Source organism: Clavelina lepadiformis, chromosome 9, assembly GCF_947623445.1.
Source record: "Clavelina lepadiformis chromosome 9, kaClaLepa1.1, whole genome shotgun sequence".
Lineage (NCBI taxonomy): Eukaryota > Metazoa > Chordata > Ascidiacea > Aplousobranchia > Clavelinidae > Clavelina > Clavelina lepadiformis.
In genome coordinates, this window is record NC_135248.1 from 11,060,792 (window position 1) to 11,086,665 (window position 25,874).

At 35.8% G+C, this 25,874-nt stretch overlaps 3 protein-coding genes across 4 annotated transcripts; 1 reads left to right on the top strand and 2 right to left on the bottom strand.

Moving 5' to 3' along the window:
- Window positions 1-378: 378 nt before the first annotated feature.
- On the bottom strand, window positions 379-4,293 carry LOC143470437 (transmembrane protein 135-like). 2 transcript variants are annotated; one of them, XM_076968573.1, is made up of 13 exons: window positions 3,528-4,291; window positions 3,224-3,363; window positions 2,863-2,952; window positions 2,722-2,755; window positions 2,546-2,611; window positions 2,411-2,457; window positions 2,094-2,246; window positions 1,950-2,019; window positions 1,686-1,832; window positions 1,410-1,553; window positions 944-1,042; window positions 754-821; window positions 379-678 (listed from the first exon to the last, which is right to left on the bottom strand). In XM_076968573.1, the coding sequence occupies exons 1-13, from the start codon at window positions 3,699-3,701 to the stop codon at window positions 516-518; spliced, it is 1,395 nt and encodes a 464-aa protein (XP_076824688.1). In that variant the 5' UTR covers window positions 3,702-4,291; the 3' UTR covers window positions 379-515. The 2 variants fall into 2 exon arrangements, with proteins under 2 accessions (XP_076824688.1, XP_076824689.1); XM_076968574.1 differs by lacking the exon at window positions 944-1,042 and having other exon boundaries at window positions 3,528-4,293.
- Window positions 4,294-9,525: 5,232 nt separating this feature from the next.
- Window positions 9,526-14,720, bottom strand: LOC143470438 (transmembrane protein 135-like). Its single transcript, XM_076968575.1, has 14 exons — window positions 14,701-14,720; window positions 14,389-14,631; window positions 13,985-14,124; window positions 13,762-13,851; window positions 13,578-13,611; window positions 13,397-13,462; window positions 13,281-13,327; window positions 13,012-13,146; window positions 11,428-11,497; window positions 11,002-11,148; window positions 10,742-10,885; window positions 10,315-10,413; window positions 10,183-10,250; window positions 9,526-10,079 (listed from the first exon to the last, which is right to left on the bottom strand). The coding sequence occupies exons 2-14, from the start codon at window positions 14,563-14,565 to the stop codon at window positions 9,938-9,940; spliced, it is 1,359 nt and encodes a 452-aa protein (XP_076824690.1). The 5' UTR covers window positions 14,566-14,631; window positions 14,701-14,720; the 3' UTR covers window positions 9,526-9,937.
- A 3,336-nt stretch (window positions 14,721-18,056) lies between these two features.
- Window positions 18,057-25,645, top strand: LOC143471081 (F-box/LRR-repeat protein 4-like). Its single transcript, XM_076969430.1, has 8 exons — window positions 18,057-18,362; window positions 19,023-19,175; window positions 22,294-22,544; window positions 22,623-23,332; window positions 23,464-23,558; window positions 23,657-23,791; window positions 24,095-24,238; window positions 24,690-25,645. Exons 1-8 carry the CDS (start codon window positions 18,127-18,129, stop codon window positions 24,868-24,870), a joined length of 1,905 nt encoding a protein of 634 aa, XP_076825545.1. The 5' UTR covers window positions 18,057-18,126; the 3' UTR covers window positions 24,871-25,645.
- Window positions 25,646-25,874: the final 229 nt, after the last annotated feature.

Here is a 25,874-nt window from a genome sequence, read left to right on the forward strand (position 1 = left end):
TTTGTTTTCTTCATTGTGAGTGTGGGCAGGTGAATGATGTCCAGTGATAGGGTTTCTATAATATTCCATACCTCTTCTGGGATTTAGTTGATTGTTCTTTTTCAGAGGAGGGGTTTCAGAGTTATTTTTGGCAGGACAGTTGATGTGGTTATGTCCTGGTTTGTTGCAGTACTGGCATGTTGCCAACTGTCCATGGTATTTGACTAGTAATTCTTCTCCAAGTATATTTAAATAGCTTGGTATTGGTCTTTGATCCAGTTCCCCCGGTCTACCGCGCGTGTTATTGCGAGTCTGGCGTGTTAACTTACTAGATCTTGTCTCCGCAGGCAAACAAGCATTTTACATCGGTCGTATTTGCGTGACAAAATGTACAACGAATGAAAGAATTCTAAGTTTTAATAAAGAAATTAACAATGCATAGAAAAACAATTGCACTTGATTGGAAATGTACACTATTGTGAACCGATCAGAAACTAACAAGTTCACAAACATACGGCTAAAGTAGAAAGGTATAGTTAAAAATTTGTAGGATCACGCCACTTTCCATGAACTTTGAGTAATTCCATCACAGCTGTTGTCTTAACATATCTCGGATCTAGGTCGGGCACAAAATTGGGATAAAGCGTCGTTGCTTTCGTACCAAAGACATCGAAAAGCTTTCGAAACATTACGGGAAACCTTGAAAGTAAAGTAAAAATGTTCACAAAGCGCCCACCAGTCCATTAAGTATCAAAAGGTAAACCGTGGACTTACTTCCAACCGCTTACTCCACATAAAAACTTCCAATAGCCCGGTCTTATGTTGTGTGGCTCGCAGCAGCTCTGCAAAGTGAAAATTGTTAAGTTTGAATGATTATTGCCTTAAAAGTTCAAGTGGTACAGTTTTTGGTATTAAATGAAGCAGTTAAAAGTTTTAATAATGAAATATGTTACTATGCACACACCGCATGCAAAATGATCGCAAGTGTGCCGGCATATAGATATTGATCGGCGCTGGGTAAATGTGGCACATATCCTTCCCGAACTCCTCTGAAGTACAAAACCTAAAACAAAGGCAAAATGCAGATCCCGAAGATAGTATTCAAAACTAAACCAGTTAAAAAGTGTATATTTGCACATGTGTCTTTAAAAGTGCACAACGAAATTGCTTGTATGACCAAGAAGAACTATTACTATGTCACTTATCATATCGTAGGCAAAGTTTCTTGGGAAAATATCTTCGAAACTGTAAAAGCTTTTCCCAATTTGACTGCTAAATATAATTAAACTTGATTCTTTAACAAATGAGCGCTGTGTGTATGCTACTTTCGGTAAAACAGTAAAAGTAATTTCACAGTCACTGTTACAAATCGCTGTCACTGATACAAACAATTGACCGCTTACAATAAACAAACAAAACCCTTACAATACCTCCATTAGCTTAAAGAAAAAATAAAGTGCAATGGATGTGCTTCTGTAGAAGTATAAAGTTGTCCCTGCCACAGCACCAGACAATGCACCATGAAGAGCTGGTATATCTCTGTCGAGAAGCCATCTCAAAGAACAATTGCACGCCTATTGGTTGAAACTGTATTGTCTTTTTATCCGCTTTTATGTGAATATAAGCATATCTAAATTGTTAAATGTTGGCTGAAAACATGTTTATTTTCGTAAGTTTCAATATTTTTGTTATTTGAAACAACTTACCCGAAATAGGCCAATAAATCCGGCAAGGAAAGATGCCAAAGAAATGTTATTAAATACTTTTGACCAATTCTGCCTTCCACGAAGCCATTGCAAAGCGTTGAGCAAAATTTGAATTCCATAGCCAAGGAGAAATTGCTTAAAAATACCCTGGTACAAGCCATAACTTCAGATGTCAAATCTTATCACGGCACAACTCAAATAGAACTTTGTTATTTGCAAATACGTTAAGATCAAAAGATAAGCAGAAATGCCAGTTCAATTTACCTCTAGTGTATAGTAAGTGCATGAATTATTGTGAGGACAGCTTTGGTGACTTCTGTGAACAGTTTTTAACCTATATAGCAGAATATATCTATAACTGAAAAGTTTTAATGCACAGAATTGAAACTTGTTGTGATAAGCAGTAACCTTTGCAACAATTTTCGAAGGTATGGCAAGCCACTGATTAACCTCCATCTCTGTGAAAAATTACCAACATTACGATAAAAATCCCCACTCTCTTCAGGTCCAACAATGAGCGTGAGTGGGCTACGTAGGTTCTCAGGCAGACCATTTCGCTGTCTGCAAAAGGAATTACCAATAAACCCTACTTTGCGACACAGTATAACTACAGAGGTAAATACTATAATAAGCGCATGCCCTGAAATATGATATTCAGCTTCTCACCACTGTTTCTTAGAAACTTAATCAATCAAATTCTTCGATTTTATCGCACAAAACCTTACCTGAATAAAGACATGAATCCCGCACTAGCAATGCTGAAAATTATTACCTGTTATACAAATTCGTAAGTATCAAGCCACCATAATAAATTGCAATATAAATAAAATGACTATGGACAGTGAATTAAGATGCTATACCTCCCCATATGGTATCGGCTTGATCAAATTTCTTGCAACTGCCATGTTAAACAATGTTTCAGCTGCCTAATGATAGACATATAAATTCAGAAAAAAACATAACCCTACACGCAAAGTATCACAACAGTTAAAAACACAAAAGGATACAAGTGTATAGACTCTATGAATAGACTCACCAGGTTCATTAAATAAAGCGCAAGCATTCCTCTCCTGTTAAATAAGTAGCATGAATTATTTCATCAAACCAAGAATACAGAGTGACAGCAGCAAAGTTGATTATTTAAATTACTTAATTTTATTTAATAATTGACTAAAACCTCGATTTTCTTTCAAGCTGAATGCTAAGAATGCCAGTGATAAATCCTGCCAACAATCCGTGCCATCCGTAAAATTTCCCGATCAAATTTCTACCACACAAATAAAATATATATATATTGTATATACAGTATACGATATATATATATTGTATAGATATATATGTATATGTATATATATATGATACGATATGATATATGATATATATGATATGTATATGTATACGATAGATATGTATATATACAATATTATATATATATATATAGATATATACGATATATATATATTGTATATATACGATTTTAAATTTAATTTCAATGTTGTCACAAAAAAGACTTGACAAAGCTATCGATTTAGACGAACCTGAGCATACAAAACCCGCCCATAAAAAATGCTCCATTGGCACTGAGAAAAATGCTGGATTGTAGAATGTCACGAAGAAGCTTTTTAATCTTTTTTATTCTTCTGTTTTCTTTTTTGCGCAGTTTTATTACAAAAGTTGCCTAAAAAAAGGAAATGTACAATTGGTAAAACTTTACCATTACCAACATCATTTGCATAAAAACAATTACATATATATACAAAAGATATTTTCTTATTTTAAAAGATTCCATGTATCTAACCACAAAATTTTTCTCCATCCTCCTACCAAAACAATAAACCTTACCAAATAAAAGACAGTATAGACTCTTATTGAGAACTTGAATGCATCACGAAATGTTTGGAAGAATGTCTTAACACAACCGGGCTCCCAAGTATGTCCAATCTCGTAGCATGTGTAAGGAATAGAACCAGAGTAACTTAAAACAGTGTCAGATTGAAACTTACTGTGGACTACCATGATTGCTAGCAATATGGTATCCGTGTACACCTATGCAAGTAATATTTAACGAACATTTGTTAACAATACCTCCCAAAGCAAAGCAAAACCAATCTGATGTACATGGTAGATAGCTTAAATTGGACGTTACAAAAAATGTACCGCACTTTTGCTGCAGTACAGGCACAAGCACTTCGTGACTTACAAACATTTAATATATATGAACATTTGCACATAAAAGTAACATGGGTTGTCTTTAAAATTGCTTGCATTTATATATATCTGCTGCATTTTAAAAATATTGTGCTAGTAAATGAAGGTTTCATGAGCACATAGTGCATCATAAGAATTGGTACTCAAAAACAGTTGCATGGATACATTTTATAGATTCATTTAAAGTGCTGCAACAAAGCTTGTTTTGTTTTGATGAACTTTGTACCCAAATCAATTAAAATTTAGACATCAGCATATACATTTCTATTCAACTTTTGAATAGCCTATTGAAACAACTCCATTACATTACTAACGATGCACAAAATATGCAGTGTTGATATACTATACAGTAGTATTTCGTGAAGTTGGCTCCGTGAGAGAAACAATCTGTTAGTAGTTAATACAATTGTACTCCATTTTTGTTGATTCATAAATTAAATTGTTATGGATCAACAAAAGACCATTAGGGTCTCTTAAGGGCTCCATAACATCCTCAAGTTTGAGAAACGGTGACGCAGCACACTGTATAACAATGCAGTTCCAGTTCTGGACTCCACTGTACACTTGCAAACAAATTCAAGGCATACTTGGAAAGTAACTTGTTTAAACAGGGAATCACCTCTTCTTTTCTTACCAATTAACAAGTTATTTTCTTATCTTACTTTTGTTACTATACTAGGTTTTGCTCTTTAGAAATAAAATTATATCAATCACTGTTGAAAATACGTTATAGTAAGCGTATTATCTTGAATTATATTAATAGCAGCTGTTTACGGGAACGTTGAGGTGTGCTGTTTTAGATAGTTTTATTCGCTTACATGTTTTTGTGCAACTGAGGACTGCAATGTCATGCCCTGACCCTGGCCAGAAAAATTGGATCTTAATCAGGATGTTTTTTTTTTCAGTGAGATTTTATTTTTACCACCCAACATGCACAATAAAAACTCCTAATTAAGCGTACAACGTTTCCCTGAAGTTATTCTTTTTTGGTGGAAACGTTCATAAATTGTGTGCTTTCTGGTTTACTTTAGTTTCGTTTAATTTTTCTATAAACGCATTCTGGATTTGTTAGCCGTGCTAACCTATCATTGTAGCACCTATCTATCATCGTAATTTACACATTACACGTTGTAAGCCACCGACTGCAGAGTATGGCAGTTTTCACCAACATCTTGGGTGTGTGGGCGTGCTGGTGTGCAAGGAAGCAGCTGGTGTTCACTGCGACTCATGGCCTAAAGCTGCACAGTGTTTGTGATAGAAAAGGTGTGGCCCCTTATGATAGAAACTGGGGAAAAATAAGTGTTTCCGGTTTTGTCTTTGTTTAGAGATGTTGCTTTTAAATATTAATTTTGCAGTACAAATCGAAGCAAAAATTAGCTTCTCCTTTTTTTGGAGATACCGGTTTGTCCTGGTGTGCAATGCCATTTAGAAAAAAATCTTGGGTGTGCTCTTGCCATACTCTGCAGTCTGGCAACTGGAAGTATGGCAGCTTTCGACAAGAAATCGTGTGTGCAAAGAGGCAAATTTTTGGTGATGACATGCACCGAATGCTCATTTCTTTGTTCATTTATTATAAATCAGTATGAAGATAAAAAAGTTTGATAAGCACATCGATGAACCTCCTGCATGCAGGTGCCAAATTTTCCACTATGGGTAAGTCCTCGGGGCTTTGCTGCTTTTTCCCATTCATTGATTGTTTGCAAACGTACTTCTTGTTTAACCATTCTACATCGAGGTTAGCATCATACTTTTCGCTCCCCACAGTCAAAGTTTTCAGATTGATATTGCACACAGCATAACAGACCTGTATGGGAAGAACGCATTGTGCAAAGGACATGCCTGATGAACAGCGTAGCTATCTGGTGCACAAAATGGGTCAATAGACTACTTTGTAAGGTAAGTAATTTCCAAACAAGAACATCTGGTGCTCATTCACATTTTTTGTTGTCTACTGGTGCACACCAGTCCTTGAAAATTATGCTGTCCGGTGCACAAAAACGTACACTCCATACTGGATGACAGATTGGCAGCCCATATACCTTATATTTCAGGCTATAACAACTTAATAGCAATAAACATTATACAAATTTATATATATACAAATATTAAAGTAGTGTAGGCTTAGGTGTAACATAACTGTCACAGTTATTGCTTACATAACTGTTTACCCTCGGACAAATTGTATGAAATAAAGGATTTTATCTCTGTCTTGACACACCTTACTTTTGGAACGAGTTAATACAGCATGCAGTACTCGTTTTGATGTCTTTACATGTTGGGCTATCATAGCTCAGACCGTCAAACTAATAAAACAATGGAAAATTGGAAATTAATATGTGTTTATCTGACCGTATGCAAGCTTTATGCCTTAAGATGAGATCCGTCAATATCGAGGAATAATCACGAAATAGCATCAACTTCACCATCCAACTTGCGTGATTAAGGAATGACAGCCACAAGTCGGCATGTAACATTGCTGGATGTTACTGTTATACGTTCAGTAGCGCAGTAAACATTTTCGGAAACGTTACAAGGCTACTACACACGACACAACACACTTAAATGAACTTATCTCAAGCCTGAAATCTGCTTTAAATATACCAAGTAGGCTAGGCTACTGTGCAAACATTTTATTGCAAAAATTGTCTTAAGGGTGGTTAGTTAGTAGTTAATGTTTTACCAGCATGCTTCATGTTTGCTACTCTGTATTTGCACAGCCTCGCAGAGTCGCTGCAGCACTCCATCACGTGAGAAAACGAAAAAAACAGGCGATAAGCCATCGGAATGAAGTAGGTTACTTGTACAGTGATTATAATCAAATCAGGTAGGTCTGGATTAATGGCGGTTTAATTTGCGTGTAAAATGTTGCGCATTGCTGTGAGCCGTCGCTGTAACCCCAACCACCACCAATCTGACGCAATAATCCCTCAAGTATCGTAGTTTGTGAATTCTAAAACAAATTTTAGTACTTAACCATGGTATCCGTTGCAGGGTTTCCCCTGCAGCGAAATGCTTAAGTTCCTTTTTCCTGTTTGGGTACTGAATGCCCGTTTTATAACACTGGTCAACACGATTTTTTGTGCCAAGGATTTGACAACGATTTTAGGCTAATTTGGGGTCGCTGATTTCGAAAATGACAATCATTTTTCTCAATTGGCTCTAGTTTTTGAGATATTTAGATTTTTCACTTTCGGAAATTCAACTCATGTCACACATAACGCAATACTGGGTTTCAGGTCTCAGCCAACTGTAATACACTTGGACAATAGTCAGTAATATAGTCAAATGCATAAATATCACAATACTAAATCAATCAGTGTGTAATAAGTCTGCTTTTATATATAATTGATGGCGAATCGCTTTTTGTATGACTTTCTTTTATGGCGGACGTCAGTACAATCGTGCTTAAAACACCAACATTAGTGTGCCATCAAGTTTTTCTCCCATCTGCCCTGGTATCATTCTTCCATCACCTTTATGTCCTGATGAAATCTCTCCCCTTGTTCTTCAGAAAAATCACCCAATTTGTCAGGAAATTTTTCCAAATGGCTGTGGAGATAGTGCACTTAAATGCTCATATTTGCCCCTACCTGTTGGTAGGTCTCGAGCATATTTTCTACTAGCTCTGCATAGTTTTCTGCCTTGTGGTTTCCAAAAAAGTTCTTCACCACAGGCACAAAACAAGACCAAGCTAGGAATTCCACATTGTTCATGCTTGTTCCAAATTTGAGTCATTGATTAATTTGCGAATTTGAGGCTCATCAAAAATGCCTGCTTTCAAATTTTCGGTTGTCAGTTTTGGAAAACATCTACAAAAATATTTAAAACAATCACCATCTTTATATAAAGCCTTTACAAATTATTTCATGAGCCCCAGCCTGACATAGAGAGGTGGTAAAATGATCTTCTTTCTTTGAAACAAAGGTTCTTTAATCACATTTGCTTTGCCTACTTCTAGATTTTCTCTTGTGAGCCATGTTTTTTTTAACCTGTGCTGGGTCTTTGCCCTGCTGTCCCACAAGCACATAAAGCAGGGATACTTAGTGTATCCACTTTGCTGTCCAAGCAAAAAGTTCACCATCTTTAAGTCAACACAAATTGACCACTGGTGCTTGGCATAGCAGATCTTCCGTAAAACTAATTTCACATTTTCATACTCTTCTTTCAGTTTTGTTGAATGAGCAATTGGCAAAGATGAATAGCAGTTGCCATTATTCAACAGAATGCATTAACTTCTGGTAGAGCTGTCTATAAACAATCGCCAGTCTTCGTGTTTGTAGTCTAGGACTTTCATTTTGAGGAGAAGTCCAGTTATATCATTTCAATATTCAAGGTCTGCATCTTGACTGAAGAAGGGAAAGAGTTCCTCTTCTCCAGTCCGATAAGCTGTTATTTTTGCATCCGCCTTTAGACAGTTCCTCTCCTTCAGTCTGGAAGCTAAAACCTCAGATGCTTCTTTTGATAAGTTAAAGTCTATGATAAGATCATTAAGCTGCTTTTGTGTGAACTGTTCGGGAGTGAAAGAGCTTTTTTCGTTAACGTTTCATTTCATGCTTTTCCTCAATATCTGTTTCTTGCAAATCTGGTACTGATGTAAACGCAGGTAAGGGAATGCTTTTGCAGTGCTCAATCGGTCGCCTTACTACCTAGTTTTAAGAAGAGTAACGTTTTATACACCTGCAACTCGAAAGAAGCAAACTTGATCAAGGTCAGCGATCCTTTTCTTCAGTGCATTAAATATTTCAAGAAATCATGATAAATTAACGCATTTTTATCAGTACATCGACAAATAAGGCAGGTCTATTTAATGAGAATCACAATTGAGTCTATTCTGAGGTTTCAACCTAAACAAAAACGAGGACGTGATAGCTAAAGCACTGTCACTAATGCCAGAAATAGTGAAAAATGCTGAAATAAAGAAAATAACCATATCTCGAAAACTAGAACCAATTCAGCAAAACCAATGCCAAATTCGGAATCAGCGACCTCAAATTACCCTAAATCCGTTGAAACATTGCTGGCACCCCAAAAAAAATTTTTTTTTGTTGGGCTGTGATAATAATTAATGATGAGATACTGCGCCCACGCAGGGACCTAGACCTAGTTTGTTAGAAATCTTTGGAGGGGACAAACTTGGTGTGATATGCATTAGTAGCTATAGACTACAGGTCCAATTATGATAAACTATCATAAATGGTCACAAGCTGGAGGAGACATGTCCCCGTTCTTCCCCCTCGAAACGAGGTCCCTGCGTTCACATAATTGCGTATTGGTCTTTGCGTCTCCACAATTGCATCACACACAGCTACTCACTTTACAACTAAAGTGTTATCTATTACGAAGAAAAGAATAAATGGCAATTACCCAGCAACTGCTTATATGCAGGAATAAGACGCATGAAACATGCGTAGTATCACTAATAGCTTAATAGGCTACTTGCTAGACCTATGTAGCTTTTTCAAATAAACCGTAAAACATAGCCAAAGCAAATGCATTTAATTTCTGATTTGCATTAATTGAATATTATTTGCATATGTCTAATATGTGAGTTTGGCGAACTATCACAATTGTGTAAGATCACAAACCAGAAACAAATTTTAAAACAAATCCTCGCTCACTAAACAGCCCGGTGTCTGGTATGGTTTCTTGTCTTGCAAACGCACCTTATAATTAGACTACCTATGTCAATCCAGCAAACAGGCGCAAAATATTTTGAAAAATGCAATTCAAAGAATGATTAACAACAAACCCAAAGGCTTTTTATTAGATTTGTAAAACTTATTACTAAATTAATGAAAACTACAAAAATGTTTAACAATTACCCTATTTCACAAAACCTGCATAGCAATGGTGAAAGCAGATATTAACGCGAATCTGCAAGGTAGCTGGAACATTTTAAAATGCATAGAAAAGTATAATGTAGTATTGCACTTGAGTAATTTGAAACACAAAAAGCTTCTGCATTGGCTACAATGATTGACGTGGTAATTAATAAATGCAAAACTAAGAAAAAAGAAGTGTGAAAAGTTTAAGGACATGATTCACTACTTTCCATGGACAATCAATAATCGTGCAACATCTGGAGTTTTCACATATTTCGCGTTGAGTTTTGGCACGAATTTAGGATACAAGGTAGATGCTTTAGTACCAAAATCATCAAAAAGTTTGCGAAACAGAAATTGAAACCTACAGCAAATCAAAATATTTTTCGTAAAACGTAGGCTAAATATTTGGTTACTCAACCATTTACTGGTTAATTCACAAGTACAGTAGTTAATAGGCCACTTACTTGTTACCAGTGGTTCGACATAGAAATTTCCAATATCCTGGTCTTAAATTATGAGGCTCGAAACAGGACTAAAAAAGCTTGTGTAAATATTCAAAGAACTTAACTGTAATTAAAGAAAACGTAACTAATTACCACGTGGAGGACAACTGCTAGTGAGATCGCACAGAGATACTGATCTGCACTTGGAAAATAAGGAAAGTAACCTTTCCGGACCCCTTTAAAGTATAGAACCTGAAAAATGCAACACAAAACGCCACAGTTAGTATTGTATTTAGTTCGTTGGTTCAGCGGTGGTGTGGTTTGAGCGCTGGGTTGGATATCTAATGACGCTAATGTTGCAATACTCTAGGCAAAGCATTAACAGAGCTTGCTTCTGTTGAATGGTCCTGGGACAAAGTTCCAAATTCGGGTAACAAACTATAAAAATTTACTCGGTAACCAGAGCTCGAGCGATAGATAATATCACCTGGTTTAATTCGTGCAAAGACTTTCATCAGTGAGAAATAAAGATTACGATACTATACCATACCATTTTGCTTGCACATGAAAACCTGCATACCTCTAATAGCTTAAATGCAAAATAAAGTGCAATGGTTGTGCTCCTATAAAAACAGAAAGCTGTCCCCGCTATAGCACCAGATAATGCACCATAAAGAGCTGGGTGATCACCATTTGAAATCCATCTCAAAGCACAGTTGGATGCCTAATAAATACATTAGCTGACAGTGAAGGATACTACCAGCAAAATATGCAATCACAGGTTACTAAATCTTTTCAAAATTGATAGTATTTAAATGTCAAATTAGTCAGGCAAAATACCCGGAAGACGCCCGCAAAGGTTCCAAGAAAACAAGCCAATGATGTATTGTTTAATATTCCTGACCACTTCTGCTTGCCACGTTTTAATTGCAAAAGGCTGAGGACAATCTGAATTCCATAGCCGACTATGACTTGTTTGAAAATGCCCTGCGTGCAAAAATGGTATCGAAAGATATAGGTTTAACCAGATAAGGCTACATGCATCACAAAAATTCAATCAGTCTGTAACTCCGTATTGAGTTTGAGAACTTCTTCTGGTTGATAGCTCACATTTGACGATTTGATAGTCCGGTAATACTGGCATACATACTATTGACTCACTATAATGTGGCAGTAATTGTCGCACATCAAATATAAACAAGGTAAAGTCACATTTCAATGCTAGGTATCAAAATGTTTCAATAAACTAGAAATCTGAATGTTTACCTCCAGTGTGTAGTAGGTACATGAATTTTGGTGAGGACATGTCTGATGACTCAGGTGAAAACTTTTCAAGCTGCAGAACATACTATTACACTGGACAACAGCAAAATTATTCCTCAAATGAAAATAAACTGCCTAGACTAACTTTGGGACGCTGATTCCAAATCTGAAATCAGAATTGGTCTATCACGTCAGGTTTTCAAGATATGAAAATTCACGAAATTCGGATTTTGCATTGATTGGCACTATATTATAAGGTTCTACAGTACAAGGTATTGTGCAATTTTCTTTCCCAGCGAATTTTTGGTCATATTATGTCACAATGCATGTTATGTAAGATTAATATTGACATTATTTTGTAAATGCAATGTTCTATCTTTTCACAATTAATGCATTCTTGAATGTTCTTGGCCATGACTATAGAGGGGAGGGGGGGGGTAGGGGTAGGGGGGGGACATATGTGGAGACCTTAAAGTTGTGTCACTTTTGCTCGGATTGCAGTTGGGTTACACCAAGCATATGTGCTTTCTCTGTTTGTGGGACAGTCGAGACGATGCAAACCACTATGACACAACTGAATGGCCAATGAGAACGGACTACATTGTTGGAAGATATAATGTTAAGTGCCAACCCCTAATTGATCCGAGCAAAGTGTACTTGCCACCACTTCACATTAAACTGGGCCTGATCAAACAATTTGTGAAGGCAATGGATTTCAATGGAGATGGATTCCTGCATATAAAAGAAAAATTTGGTGCAATACCAAGTGATGCTAAACTGAGAGCTGGAATATTTGTTGGCCCCCAAATACGTGATTTGATCCGTGACCCAGTATTTCCATCCAAGCTTAATTCAATTGAATTAAAAGCCTGGAATGCATTTGTACAGATTGTACAAAATTTTCTTGGGAAGTACAGGGCAGAAAATTACTCGGAACTAGTGGACAATTTGCTGGAATCATACCGCGAAATGGGCTGCAGAATGTCGGTTAAACTGCATTTTCTTCATTCACACTTGGAATTTTTCCCGCCAAACCTGGGTGATGTGAGTGACGAGCATGGGGAAAGATTTCACCAAGACATCTCTGTGATGGAATCGCGGTATAGAGGTCGATTTAACCCAAACATGATGGGGGACTACTGCTGGTTTCTTCAGCGTGAAACTGACACTGAACATACTCGAAAGAGCAAGTGTATAAAGCACTTTTGAGGGAATATAATGTTATTTTTGTCTGATTTAATTATCCTGGGTTGTGTTAAATTGTGCAGTATGATAATGCTGTTATTTTCAATAGAAATTACTGGGTTGATTACATGTAATGTTTTGTTCCGCTCAGCCAAAATTAGCCAAAATCACAGTTATGGGTTGTCGTGAGCATATATCATATCTCAAAAACGTGACGTGTTAGAAAAAATCTAAGACCAGATTTGGATTCAGCATTGCAAAATTAGTCTAGGTAAACTTGAAATGAGCGAGGAATAAAAAATAAGTTGTAAATTGTTGTCCAGTGTTATTAATGCTCATGTAGTCATGTCACACATTTAACTGCATATCGATAAACTTCAGCACAACGGTGCAAATAGTTACCGTTGCAGTAAAGTCTGAATATGCAGGGATTTAGCCCTCAAAGAGGATGCATTATCATCACGTTTCCCTCGTTCTTCCATTCCTACAGCAAACTGTAGCTGGCTGCTTAAGCTATCGGGCAAGCCATTGGGCAACCTGAAACAACAAAAATTTTATTAAATAACATCAACTTCTCAGTTACAAAGTTAAAGGGTTATGACAAACAAGGTAGCCTACCTATAATTACAATTATGCATAAATGTATTGTGTTTTTTTAGTATGCAATTCACCTGAATAATGACATCAATCCAGCGCTAGCAGTACAAAAAATCATTACCTGTTAAACATATGAATATTTAAGGTGATTGTTAAATGGGGCTTGAGAGTAGACATAAGTGTTACTTACCTCTCCATATGGTAATGGTGAGATTAAATTCCTTGCAACTGCCATATTGAACAATGTTTCAGTTGCCTCAAGAACAAAAGGGGCAATGGTTACAACATTACATAAATATATATTTCTATTGTGTTTTACTTTACATTTTGGTAAATTACAACGAATTTTATTTTATCAACATAAAAATTACCTGGTTCATCATGTAAAGTGCAACCATTCCTCTTCTATTACATAAAACAACATGATAGGCTAACGATGAATAAAATTCACAATGGTCTACTGCCAAGAGATACATATCGCTTTGTAACGTTGGCTCTTTCTAACTAACAACGTAAGCAAAGTGTTGCAGAAATAAAATTTTTAATCACACCAACCTTGGTTTTCTCTCGATCTTCATGCCTACCATGCCTGACAGAAATCCTGATACCAGTCCATGCCATCCATAGTATCCTCCCATTAAATGTCTATGAGTGACAAATTATACATATTAGTTGGCATAAAATATAAACTAGTGACCAGTGTTATTAAAAACTTACGGTTTAAAACGCAGTTTAATACTTTTCAGTAAAACTTTGACTAGGTAAGTAATTTTTATACCTCAATAAGCAAAATGAACCCATAAAAACTGTGGCTTCCGAGCTCAAAAAAAGGCTGGATTGAAGAATGTCACGAATAAGTTGCTTAACTTTCTTCACGTTTCTGTTTTCCTTTTTGCACATTTTTAATATAAATGGTGCCTTTAAACATGAAAACAAAGTAAACATAAATAGCACGGCATTGTTAAAATATAGGGAATTTCCAATATTCAATACTCGATAAAAATGCTCAATAAAATTGTTCATTTCTATGCATACTGCATTGATTGGCTTGTACTGTAAGTCATAACAATACCAGAACGGCAATATAGTTAAGTAAAATGCCACGGCAATAGAAGCTTTGTTTTTACTGAAAACATCATGTATAGCGTTACTTTATTTTTATCCAAAATTTCAAATGCTCACCATATAAAATACTGTATACAGTTTGACAGAAAATTTGAAGGAGTCCTGTAGCATTCGAAAAAACGCGAGGATGCAACTTGGCTCCCAAGTATGTCCCATCTCATAGCATGTGTAGGGCACAGAATCAAAGTAACCCAATGTTGTTGTGGTAGCCTGAAACTTACTGTTGACTGCCATTGTCAGACTGTGATTTACAGCCACAGTAGCAATCAGCAAGCTTTCAAACCTATCACAGTAAACAGTCTAGAAAAAAATTACGAACATTGTACAACCTATCATTGATTGTGGTATTGCAAAATTGCAATTGTTAACCTTGGACTAAGGAGAGCCTTATTTAACTTTTATTTGTAGTCTTGCTCGAATTAGGAACTCTCCACCATGACCATTGTCGTGGACTCAAACGTTATGTGTGCCTTAGGCTTAGGCAAACACTGCAGCAAGGCGCTTTTTCTTAATTGTTTAATTGGTTCTTGTTTCCAAATGCTTTGCTTCGATCGGTTACTTTATTTTACTGCGCGTGTATGTTGTAGCTGTTCGTTGATTTGGCAAGCCCTTCTTTTAAATTAGTTCTACAATATTATCTCTAGTTTAATGATTTAATGCTTATTTATTTACCTATAGGCCTAGTTTGTAGTTGTTTTCCGCATTATTTTTGCATTGTAGCATGTAGAGTTTTAAGTTTTTTAAAACCTGGAATACTGGGTAAATTTCCTTTAAGGTTTTGAAAACCATTAAACAGAAGCGTCCTCAATGTCTTGCCGATGAGTGTTGCAACGGAAGGATCAAATTGAATATTAAACGCGGGTTTGCATCATTGCTAGCTGGGCGCTCTGTCGCCTAGCTGACAAGACATTAGTGCAGTAATTTGTTCGATCTGTAGATAATCCAATCTCTGTTTTATAAAAAACGTTAATTTTCTTTTATTCGTTTTGCACTGTGGTACATGCTACGCCGAACACAGTCTTTTCTAATGGCTACGTGCTACGCCGTACCATTAACAAATCGATGTTTGTCACCGGAAAAAGATTGCACGCTCAACGTATTTCTTCCGGTGAAGTGTCGGAAAGATACCAAGCGCTACTATTTCTAGTTAATTTGAAACTTGCTTTAACCATGTTAATTTGTTTTAACTGAGGGCAGTTAATGCATAAGGGTCAAGCCAACGCGGGAGACAAACTAGGTAACTAACCGGGGCTTGAAAGATGAGAAATCATCGCCGAGTTTAAGTCGTGCAAAGCCTTGCCTCAGTCCGAAACAATGATTAATAGCATACCAGGCCGTTGTCATACGTATAAGTTTATTGTGAAGCAATCTGAATACCATTTCAGGAGGATTGCATTATGTGCATTAAAATAATAGAATATTTGTCAAAAAAATGCCGTCATGGGTCTTTCAAATTGCCTTGCTCAGCGGTTACGGCCATCATCATTTTCAGTCGAAAACTAACAAACGAATGCACTGCTTGCATTAAAACACAATTTTTTGGTCGTGTATATCCCGATTAACCGGAATACATAATTTGGGAAGTGGGGTCCTAGTGTAATAATAATGCTTGAACGGTTGTACACTTATGAAACTAGACCACAATTTTTTTCTTGACGAACTTCCGATAGTATAAAGCTGGTTATGATACTTGATGCACTACTGACTACTGTATTAGTATCAAAGTCATCGACCGAACGCCTAATAACATGGGCGTGAGACGGTGAGCGTCATAGCTTTCGATTTACACAGCTAGATTTGATAACGTGAAAGCAAAAGAAGTCTCGAATACAAATTGCGCACATTTTTTCTTTGTCGTCACGCATTGATGGGCGTAATATGACGTTTGCCGCGTATGTTTACGTCATTTACAGCTGATTGGGACAACAAACCCGATCAAAACTAAAAGTCGTACGCCTTACGGTGGTAACCTTTACTTATTATGTTGCGTTGTTGTTTTTGTTGTTACGTGCAGGCAAGTTTCGGAAAAGTGTAACAAGGAATATAGAATAATAAAAAATATCTATGAGAAAGACATGATAAAGTAGTTATTGGTTAAACTTAGGCCGAAAGCCCCTAGTTACCGGTGCACCCAGTAACGCTGTTCAATCGTTTAAGCCAGACTGTGTTTTATGTCGTGTCTAGAGGATATATCCTCCACGCAAAATGTTGCAGTATAAGTTCGGTTTATCTTTTAAAAACCTATTCGTTTAACGCACTAGAAATAGAGTTTGGTTATACGAAATTACTGGTAATAATATGCTTTATAGCAAAGCTGCTAGGCCAGCAAGGCAATGCACAGTAGAATAGGCTATAATAACTATATAGGCCTCGGCCTATAGGCTTACGCATTGAAAAATATGTGATGATCTTTTTGAAAAGGCAAATTTGCAGCTTTCGATTGCTGTAGGAAGTATAAAAGTTTTCATATTTGTTGGATAAACGTTAATTTACATTAACATTTAATATATACCTTTTCTAATTTCTTGTGTTTTTTAATTGAGAGTGACTATTTTACCGTATGTAGTTCACGTAGCTTGGTGTTAAAGATAGGCGTATTGGTATGCAAACGGTTGACTTTCATTATTTAAGGTACTATTGAAGTTATATTCAATGATGGAAACGATTCTTAATGGTCGTGACGCAATTAAGTCAAGCCACGAACAGCGCAAGTCCAAGTTAAGTCGGTTCATTTAATTACATTCCCAAGTCAAGTCGAGTCAGTACATTTATCAAGTTCAAGTCTTAACATATGCCAAGTCACAAACAAGTCACCATTTATGATTAATTTTTGTTTTATATCGATACTAAACGGCTTTCTGAATTCTCGTAATGTAATTATGAACATTTTATTCATTTCTGGGGTCTAGTATACAAGTGCACAACCAGATGACATCATAATTTGAGTAGCTGGGATCTAGTATAAAAAGGCATCCTGTGGTTGTGCACTTGTATACTAGACCCCATTTCTGACACACATTCAATAGAATGTACAACATAGTGATTTTTGAATAAATTCTTCACAAGTTTAAAAGCTGATTTTGCAACAATTTGAAATAATTTGTCTTGTGACTCGAATCAAGTCAAATAAAATTTCCACATTAACACGAGTCAAGTCGAGTCTTTTAAGCACTAGAACACAAGTCAAGTCTTTCCAAACACCTGACTCAACTCTTTCCATCTGTGATTATATTAAAATTAGAAAGTATATTTAGGTTAGGTTTAGGTTACTATGTTATAACATTTAAGCTAGGTAAACAAGAAGCTGTGAAAAATGGCTTCAAATGCATGATTTGTTCCAGTGAATTGGCAGAATAGTCGCAGCCTTTCTAATTTTCAAAGTTTAATATTCATCATTATTTGTAATTATGTTATTATAGTTACAATACAAAATTGCAATAATGCTTTATAATGGAAAGCATGGTAGCTACACTCCTGACATATTTTTAATATTTACTTTTGAACTGCATAGCCCTTTATTGCACTAGCAGTGGTAATTGCCTCTTGATATTGTTGAAAAGCAATTATATCTTTCTTGGGTGTTAAATGTTAAATTACCAAAACCATGCAGAGTAAATTCTACATACATATGTGCTGCAAATGAAATGAAGACATATCAAATATCAGTGTTCAACAAGCAACATTGACAGTAACATTTCAGTATTTCAATTCAATTTTTTTTGAATTCCAGATTCTGTGACTTGTAGTTGTGTGTGCTATTTTTAGTCGGTGTTGTTTGAAGTTTATTATGCCAAAATGAAAAGCACTTCGCCTCGTTACATCAAGCAGTATGCAGTTGGGATAATCGATTACAGCTCTCAGTATGGAGGAGAAAACCCACGCAGTTTTTCATACTCCGTTAGCAATATCATAGGTGAGCCAAAGATTTTCCCAAAATATGGCGACTTTACTCAAGCTGCCGTTATGAGAACATACGGGCCTTGGTGGAATCGATGTTTAACCCCAAAGTACAAGAAGGATACAAGGCCAAGGTACTGATTAGTGAATATTAGCTTTGTGATTGTTACATTATAACAAAACTGGGACACATTATATTCAGTTTTTGTCTTTGGAAACTATAATGGCTTTGAGTACTTGTGACAAAGTAATAAAAAAACTTACCATGCACGTATGGTAATAAAATGGTGTGTAGCATGATGACATTGGCTCAATTGCTGACTGGTTTGAGCACTGGCCACGCAATAAATGCGGCTCGTGTTCAATACCAAGTAGCGCTATACCATTGCAATGTCCTTGGGCAAGGCATTAACGACACTTGTTCCTGTTCAGTTGATCAGGTGGACAGTTCTAAATTTGCGCAATACCACATAATTGAAATATAATACTCCAATACTACAAAACATTTTTTAGAATTAATAAAAAAACAAAATAAGAAATGTGTGACAAACTGAACTTGCAACAGGCTAGCTTAGTAATTGGTTTTCGAGCGATGAGGAATCATCACCGGAATCTCAGTCCGAGAATAAAGATTAAGTTATTAGCACACCATGATGCATATAATTATGTTCCATATATTTTTGTATATTTATTTTTATAGCAGTAATAAAGACGGCGAGTTGGTTGTGGAGGTTTTCGGTTTTAACTGCTCTTCAAGCTGGGCAAAAGTAATCTAATAGTTAACAATTTTTCAGATCATCCTCATTTCAAAGTCAGGACTATATTGATGTCATATTTGACAAAGCAGTTTTTCCGTGGTCAATTGCCATTTATGAAACATACAACCCAGGAGCAATTGTAAGGATACTTGCCTTGTGCCAAGAATTTCCTAAACAGAATACACCCAGGTGTGTTTAAAAAGTAGCTTTTGTGAAACTATGCTATCCAGCTACCAATGTTAGTTATGTAGTTTTTATTTATACTCCTTTACCTATAATTTTACTACTATAAATATCAGCAAACTATAAACTCAAGGGGGAAACAACAAAACTATAACCACAGTGTAGTTGTAAATCGAATTTGACCATGTTTTTAAATAAAACTTGCTAATTTTGAAATAATGGAAGTACAAGCTTCATGCATACAGAGTGAGTCATTTCAGATCTGGTCTGTGATTGCATATGTATGTGACTCACCTTTACAACAGTATTGCATGTAATTACTTCCTGCCTGACGCAATTTCTAATGATAAGTGTGATAACGCCACTCACAATATCAGTAGTCTGTATTAATTCATTGACCACGCCACAATGTGAAACGCTACAAATAATATCAGTTCTGAAACATTAATTTTTTATAAATTGAGCAACATAACTTTCATGTTGTTTTGTCATATTAGTTACACCTAAAGAAGTTGGCTTATGCTTGCGAAAGGTCGGTTGAATGAATAAATGTTACCTTAAAGGTGCTACCTACCATATTCTGCTACACTGCTTTTATTATTTGCGAAGTTAGCACTATTGTTTGTGTTAGTGGCCGTGCTGATTGTTACCAGCAATTATTACCTTGATTATTTTTGAACACAATTTAGGCCTTTTTGGTTCTGTCACTTTTTCCCGTTCATTGGCGAGTGTTAGTAGCAACCAGGGCTGGGGAGCAACTGCAAAAAAGCATAGGCTCCGGCTCCAGCTCCGGAGCTATCAAGCATTCATCCACTAGCTCCAGCTCCGGAGCTATAAACTTTTGAACAGCGGCTCTGGCTCCGGCTCCAGCTCCGGCTCCGGTATAGGTTTTAAAAATAGCAGCTAAGACAAATTATCACTACGTAACACAATTTTTGTTTGGCTACTTTTTTTAATGCCCCTTTATGTATTTTTGGGTGCTGAGTTCAAAAATCCAATTAGTTTTTTCGTACCATCGTTACTTTTTGAAATACTGTATTCAAATTTTGATATTTCAAAAATTCAAATCGTGTTCTACTCTTGCAGTAGATTTTAGCTCCACATCAAGGTTCTGTTTGGTTTATTAAACGCAAAAACCAGTTTAAAAACGTTAGTAAGGAAGGCTTGAAGATAAATGTAACATAGTTTTGTCAAACAGTAAGAGTCGTTCAAAAATGTACTTTTGAGCGAGTTTTTGTTTTATGAGTACTCCTGTCTTGCCTTACTAAAGACCAAATGTGGTTTCCCATCATTACACTATACCAGCGGCCTTTATATCATTTTTCCATTGGCTCAATATCCTGATGAAGTCTCTCACCGTGCTCCTCACTGAAGTCACCTAGATTTTCTTGAAAAAAATCCAGATGCGAACATAAAAAATGAAGTTTGACAGACATGCGACAACCCATGTTTTGGTAACTTTTGATCAGTTTCTCCACCAACTCTTTGTAATTTCGGTCCCTTTTATTTCCCAAAAATCCATCAACCACACTTCGAAATGCTTGCCACGCTTCTTTTTCTGTTTCATTCATTTTTTCTTCCAAGCTTTACACTTTAGCATTGTGTTTATCTGAGGACCAACAAATATTCCTCCTTTTATTTTAGCAAGTGATAGTCGGGGAAACATTGAACGGATTTCTTGAAAAACTTGTCCTTGAAAATCCAAAGCTATGACAAACTGTTTTACTAGACCTAATTTGATATGAAGTGGAAGCAGTAAAACTATTTCCCGGCTTACAAGAGGTTCCCTAATAACGTTGTACATTCCTGGGTTTAGTTTTTCCCATGTCGGCCATTAATTTTCTCATAGTGCTCACCGTCAGCTCTACTATTCCACAAGCACAGAAAGCAAGAGTATTTTGAGTAACCACCCTGCAGACCAAGCAAAATTCCCAACATTTTAAAGTCACCACAAACATATCACTTAAACTGAGTGTAATTGATTTTAATGAGCAGTTGCTTGACGTTTTCATAATCTTCTTTCATCTGTAAGGAATAAGCAAGTGGAATTGATGGATATATGTTGCCATTGTGAAGTAACACTGCTTTAAGACTTTTGGTAGAACTGTCAATGAAACGCCGCCACTGAGTAGGATCATGATCTACATCTTTGCAATAGCAAAGGTCTTCAAAAACTTCAAAGTAGACAGAAAACTCCAAGCATTTTTGAATAAAGCATTTGAATAGCATTTGAATAGCATTTTTGAAATCAGCGCTTGAAAATCATACAGATACACTTAATAAATGTAGCCAAACAAACATTTTTTTTAAATTTTGTTGTGTAGTGATTAAAGTTTGTTATATTCAATACTGGAGCTGATAAATATTTTGTAGCTCCAGCTCCGGCTCCACAAGAAATGTTTAAAAAGGCTCCAGCTCCGGCTCCGGAGAAAATGCTTGGCTCCAAGGCTCCAGGCTCCGGCTCCGGCTCCCCAGCCCTGGTAGCAACTGGCTTGATTTTCCGTCCTCACCGCACTTTTGATGAAAAATAAATTGAATAAAATGATTGATTTTAACCAGCATCATTCTTTTATTCTATTGCTATTAACCCGGTTTAGGTTTTACAAAATTTTATTTCACGAGTTCTGTCTGGTTCAAGTTTGCATCAGGTGCATACTTTCGCTCCACTCTGGGCTTCGGCTCAGCAAGCTTGCCAATATTAGGTTCATTCCGGGTTCAAATGATATTATCTAGCTAATTACTTTTTTTAATTTCCTCAACTACTGTCCAAGTAACAATTTGTTAGCTCAAGGAATTTCATCACGACTGGGTATTTTTTAGTTTAGGTTTTCTAGATTGTGAAATAGGCATATAGGAAACACGTGTTCCATAACTCTTGAACCATAACTAACTGAAAATGTGGTTACAATTTGAAAAGGTTTGACTTTGGTTTAGATTTTTTTTTATTTGTCTGTAATGGTTCAGGTTCGGTTGGGGTTCAGACAAATTAAATATGTTGGGTTCTAGTTTCGGTTCAGTTTTCAGTTTAAAAATATCCATTCAAACCAGTTAAAAGGTTCGGTTCCTGTTCGACACCCTGGTTTATATGTTGTATTGTGTTGAAAAGTAGTAAAATTTGTTGCAGTTATGAAAATAACAATGATGGTGTCGATCCCGATATCTGTGGAAAGGCAATTCCTCTTCCTCTTGTGGAGAAGTACACCCACTGGGAAGTCCTCTGGAGCAATCCAAACCCTCAATTTCAAACTACAAAAGAGGCAAGAATGTTTGCTCCCATATTGCAAGAAATCAATCATCGCAGCAGGATTATCAGGCTTGAGTTCTGTCACACTCATCTCGATTACTACACAGAGTTGGATGCAGTTGAACTAACAGGTGGCTACCTGTCACAATTTGCACGGCTGGAGCTTGGGTGTTGATGATAATTAATTAATCAATCTTTTTGTTGTCCAGGAACTTTTAGGTATACATCCTCATCCCCAGTGGACCCTCCATCCAGACCCATGAGCAGTTTGTCCATACATGACTCTCCTAATTCTAGTTCTGAAAACCTGGCGTACTCTGAATCAAAAGCAGATTTCCAAAATCAAGATTCTGAAATAATCGGTATCAATGAAGGAACTATTGTTGTGACAAAAAACTACAATGATGTTTTACCGAATGGCTACTTTCAATTTTTACCTCCTGAGATTATGAGCAAAATTTTCAGCTACCTTCCATTTCCAGATTTCTGCAGGGCTGCGTGTGTTTGTAAATTATTTCACGCCTATAGTTACGATCCATCTCAGTTAGCTAGCGTTGACTTGCATTCATACTGGCACATTGTAAATAATAACACCTTGCACAGTATTCAGTCACGTTGTTCACCCAGTGCAATAAAGGGCACGATACGAAGCTTAAGCTTGAAGTGGTTAGGCGGCGGTGATATTGTAACCCCAGACCAGCTCAATAACTTTATTGAAAGCTGTGACTTTCGTGCTTTGACCTTTCTTGACCTCGCTTCATCACCAAGCCTCACTGACGCCCTTCTTGGCTCATTGGTCAAGTTCACGTCTGGTTTATCCCACCTTGACATTCAATCATGTGACAAAGCAACATCTGAAGGAATAAGAATTCTGCATAAACTGACAAAGCTCCAGAGTTTGAATTTGTACAGAACAAAGGTAATGCCTTGTTGCAAAGTTATTTTTTGTGATATATATTTGATAATAAATTGCTTGTGTTTAAATGCTTTGGTATAAAAACAGGGTAGGTATAAAACAAGCGAATTAATTCTGTCCATACACCTCATCAGGTTGATGATGCAGGACTGATTTGCATAATCCACTCTAATCCTTCTCTGCTCAATTTAAATATTGGCAGCTGCACTCATATCCGTGATTATGACAGGTCCATTAAATTTGCTATATTTCTTTGTCAGTACAATGCATACTCATTTCTATTGTTGGGCGCTTTTGAAACTTGACTAATTTTCTTCTGACCAACAGAGTTCTGGTTGAGTTATCTGAGCATTCCCACAACCTGCGAGCACTTGATACATGGCGGGCAAAAAGTTTAACAAGTCTGGGATTAAAAGCACTTGCGTCTCAATGCAAACACCTTGAAGAACTTGATTTTGGATGGTAAGGCGGAAGTTCAATGCTTCATTATTTTAAAGTTGCCTTTATTAAATCACTTTGTCGCTTTTTAAATTCTCCTTCAATGCTATGCTTGGCAAACCTTTTTATAGTAATAAGTAATAAAATAATTTTGTACAATTTATTCTGTTCTAAGCTTAACGGTGAGTGGCATTTTGAATGATGCAAGTCAAGCTATCATTCAGTTTTGCATAATTTTTTGATTTGTTGTTTTATTTGAGTTTTTGGATTTAATCAATACTTCAAAGTTAGAAATTGAGCTTCTATTTTACTTAAACTATGATTTAGGTGTGGTGGGTTGCAGAGTAGTACTGGTTGCTTTCAACATCTTGCTAAATCTTGCCCTCATCTCCGGAAGCTTTTTCTTACAACAAATCGTACTGTCTCTGATGCGGAAGTGAACATGTTTGCCCAACATCTAACTAAATTAAGGTGCACTTTTTACTTTTTCCCATTAAATGTCCCATTTCTATGGCAAAAACATACAGTTGCACACAATCTACGAAAGTAGCTGTACACGAACACAAGCCACATAAAAATTAACAAAAAACAATTCAATTTATAAAAGTTGAATTTGTTTCACAACCTCAAGCAAGGTCGCGGCCAATAGTTTGAGAAACCCTGCTTATTTTAATTTAAACTTTTTATCTACACTGTATTTTTATGTGTTTTTAAAAATATTCTTAGACTGAATTTAGGTTAGTGTTTTTCAGGTAAAGATCTACATGTAACGTACTAAAAGTTTAATTGAAAAACATACAATAAAAGCAGTAATAAACAAATTAGTACATGTATAATTGTATATATATATATATATATCATGTATTCATATATAGAAAACTTATTTGACATACTTAACTAACGGTAATCTTTCAATCACCAGACAATTTGATATTCTTGGCACACGTCTAGTCACACCGCAGTCAGTTGAGCGTCTTCTCAATCAATGCAATGATCTTGAATTTCTTGACGTTTCGTTTTGTTATTCCTTCACTCTTGATATTGTAAAGGCTCTAAGACAAACTTATCCACATGTGGAAATCAAAAGAAGTTTTCAAGATTAAAATCAAACTAGTTTAGTTATCATATATATGTTAGTATTATTACCGTATTTCAAATAACCTACATGTCTGAAAACATTTTCTCATCTCTATGAATAGCAATTATGTTAAGGTTTAGGTAGCGGTTATAATGGTTAGGTAGTGGTTATGAATAGCTTATACCTTTGCTTGTTCCATAACTTGAATATGCATTAACTTGTTGGTTTTGTATGTGAATAAATGTTTTTTTTGATTTATAAGTTCCTTTCCTTTAAATCTATAACTTTGTCACACTTTCATCGTATTTTGCAGAAATGTAAAATAATTCTTGTTTATATGTATACTGAAAATTTAACTGCTTTTAATAATGAAAAAATTGCCTGGTGTACTGTGGTATATTTGTTTTTCTAAATATGTTATGTACATAAAAAACTTTTAGACAATTATGCTGAAAATATTCTGTTTGCAGTGTTACCTTTTTTGCACGTTGCCTTTATGTACCTTCAGATAGAAGACTGTTTACTTTAAATGTGTAATTGCAAAAATATATATTGTTTCATTTTATTGGTATACTATTTTGTCTGCCTTTTAAAAATTGTTTAATTTTTACAACTTGGATATGATAACCTAAATGTTTTCTGAATTTCACCTCGATTATTTTCAAATAATACCACCACAAATTTACCTTTAGTTTTTATCTGTCATTATCTGTTTTCGCTTTTTCTCAACATAATATTATTAAATTACTGTTTTTTTAAGGTTAGGGGTTTCTTAAATTTGAAATAAAAACCAATTTATTCATCTGTCTGTAAACATGCTTACAGCTCTGTTAAATTTAATATATACATTGAAATTACGTAAAACAGCCATGTTAGAATTGGAAAAATGAGAACTGGAAACGTAGTTGACTGCTTTCACTGTTAAATTAGATCAGAAATTAAATAAAATTGATAATTTCATGACAGCATGCAAAAAAATCAGGTACTGTTAGGTATTTTCTGGAATAAACGATCCCAGAAAGTCAAAGC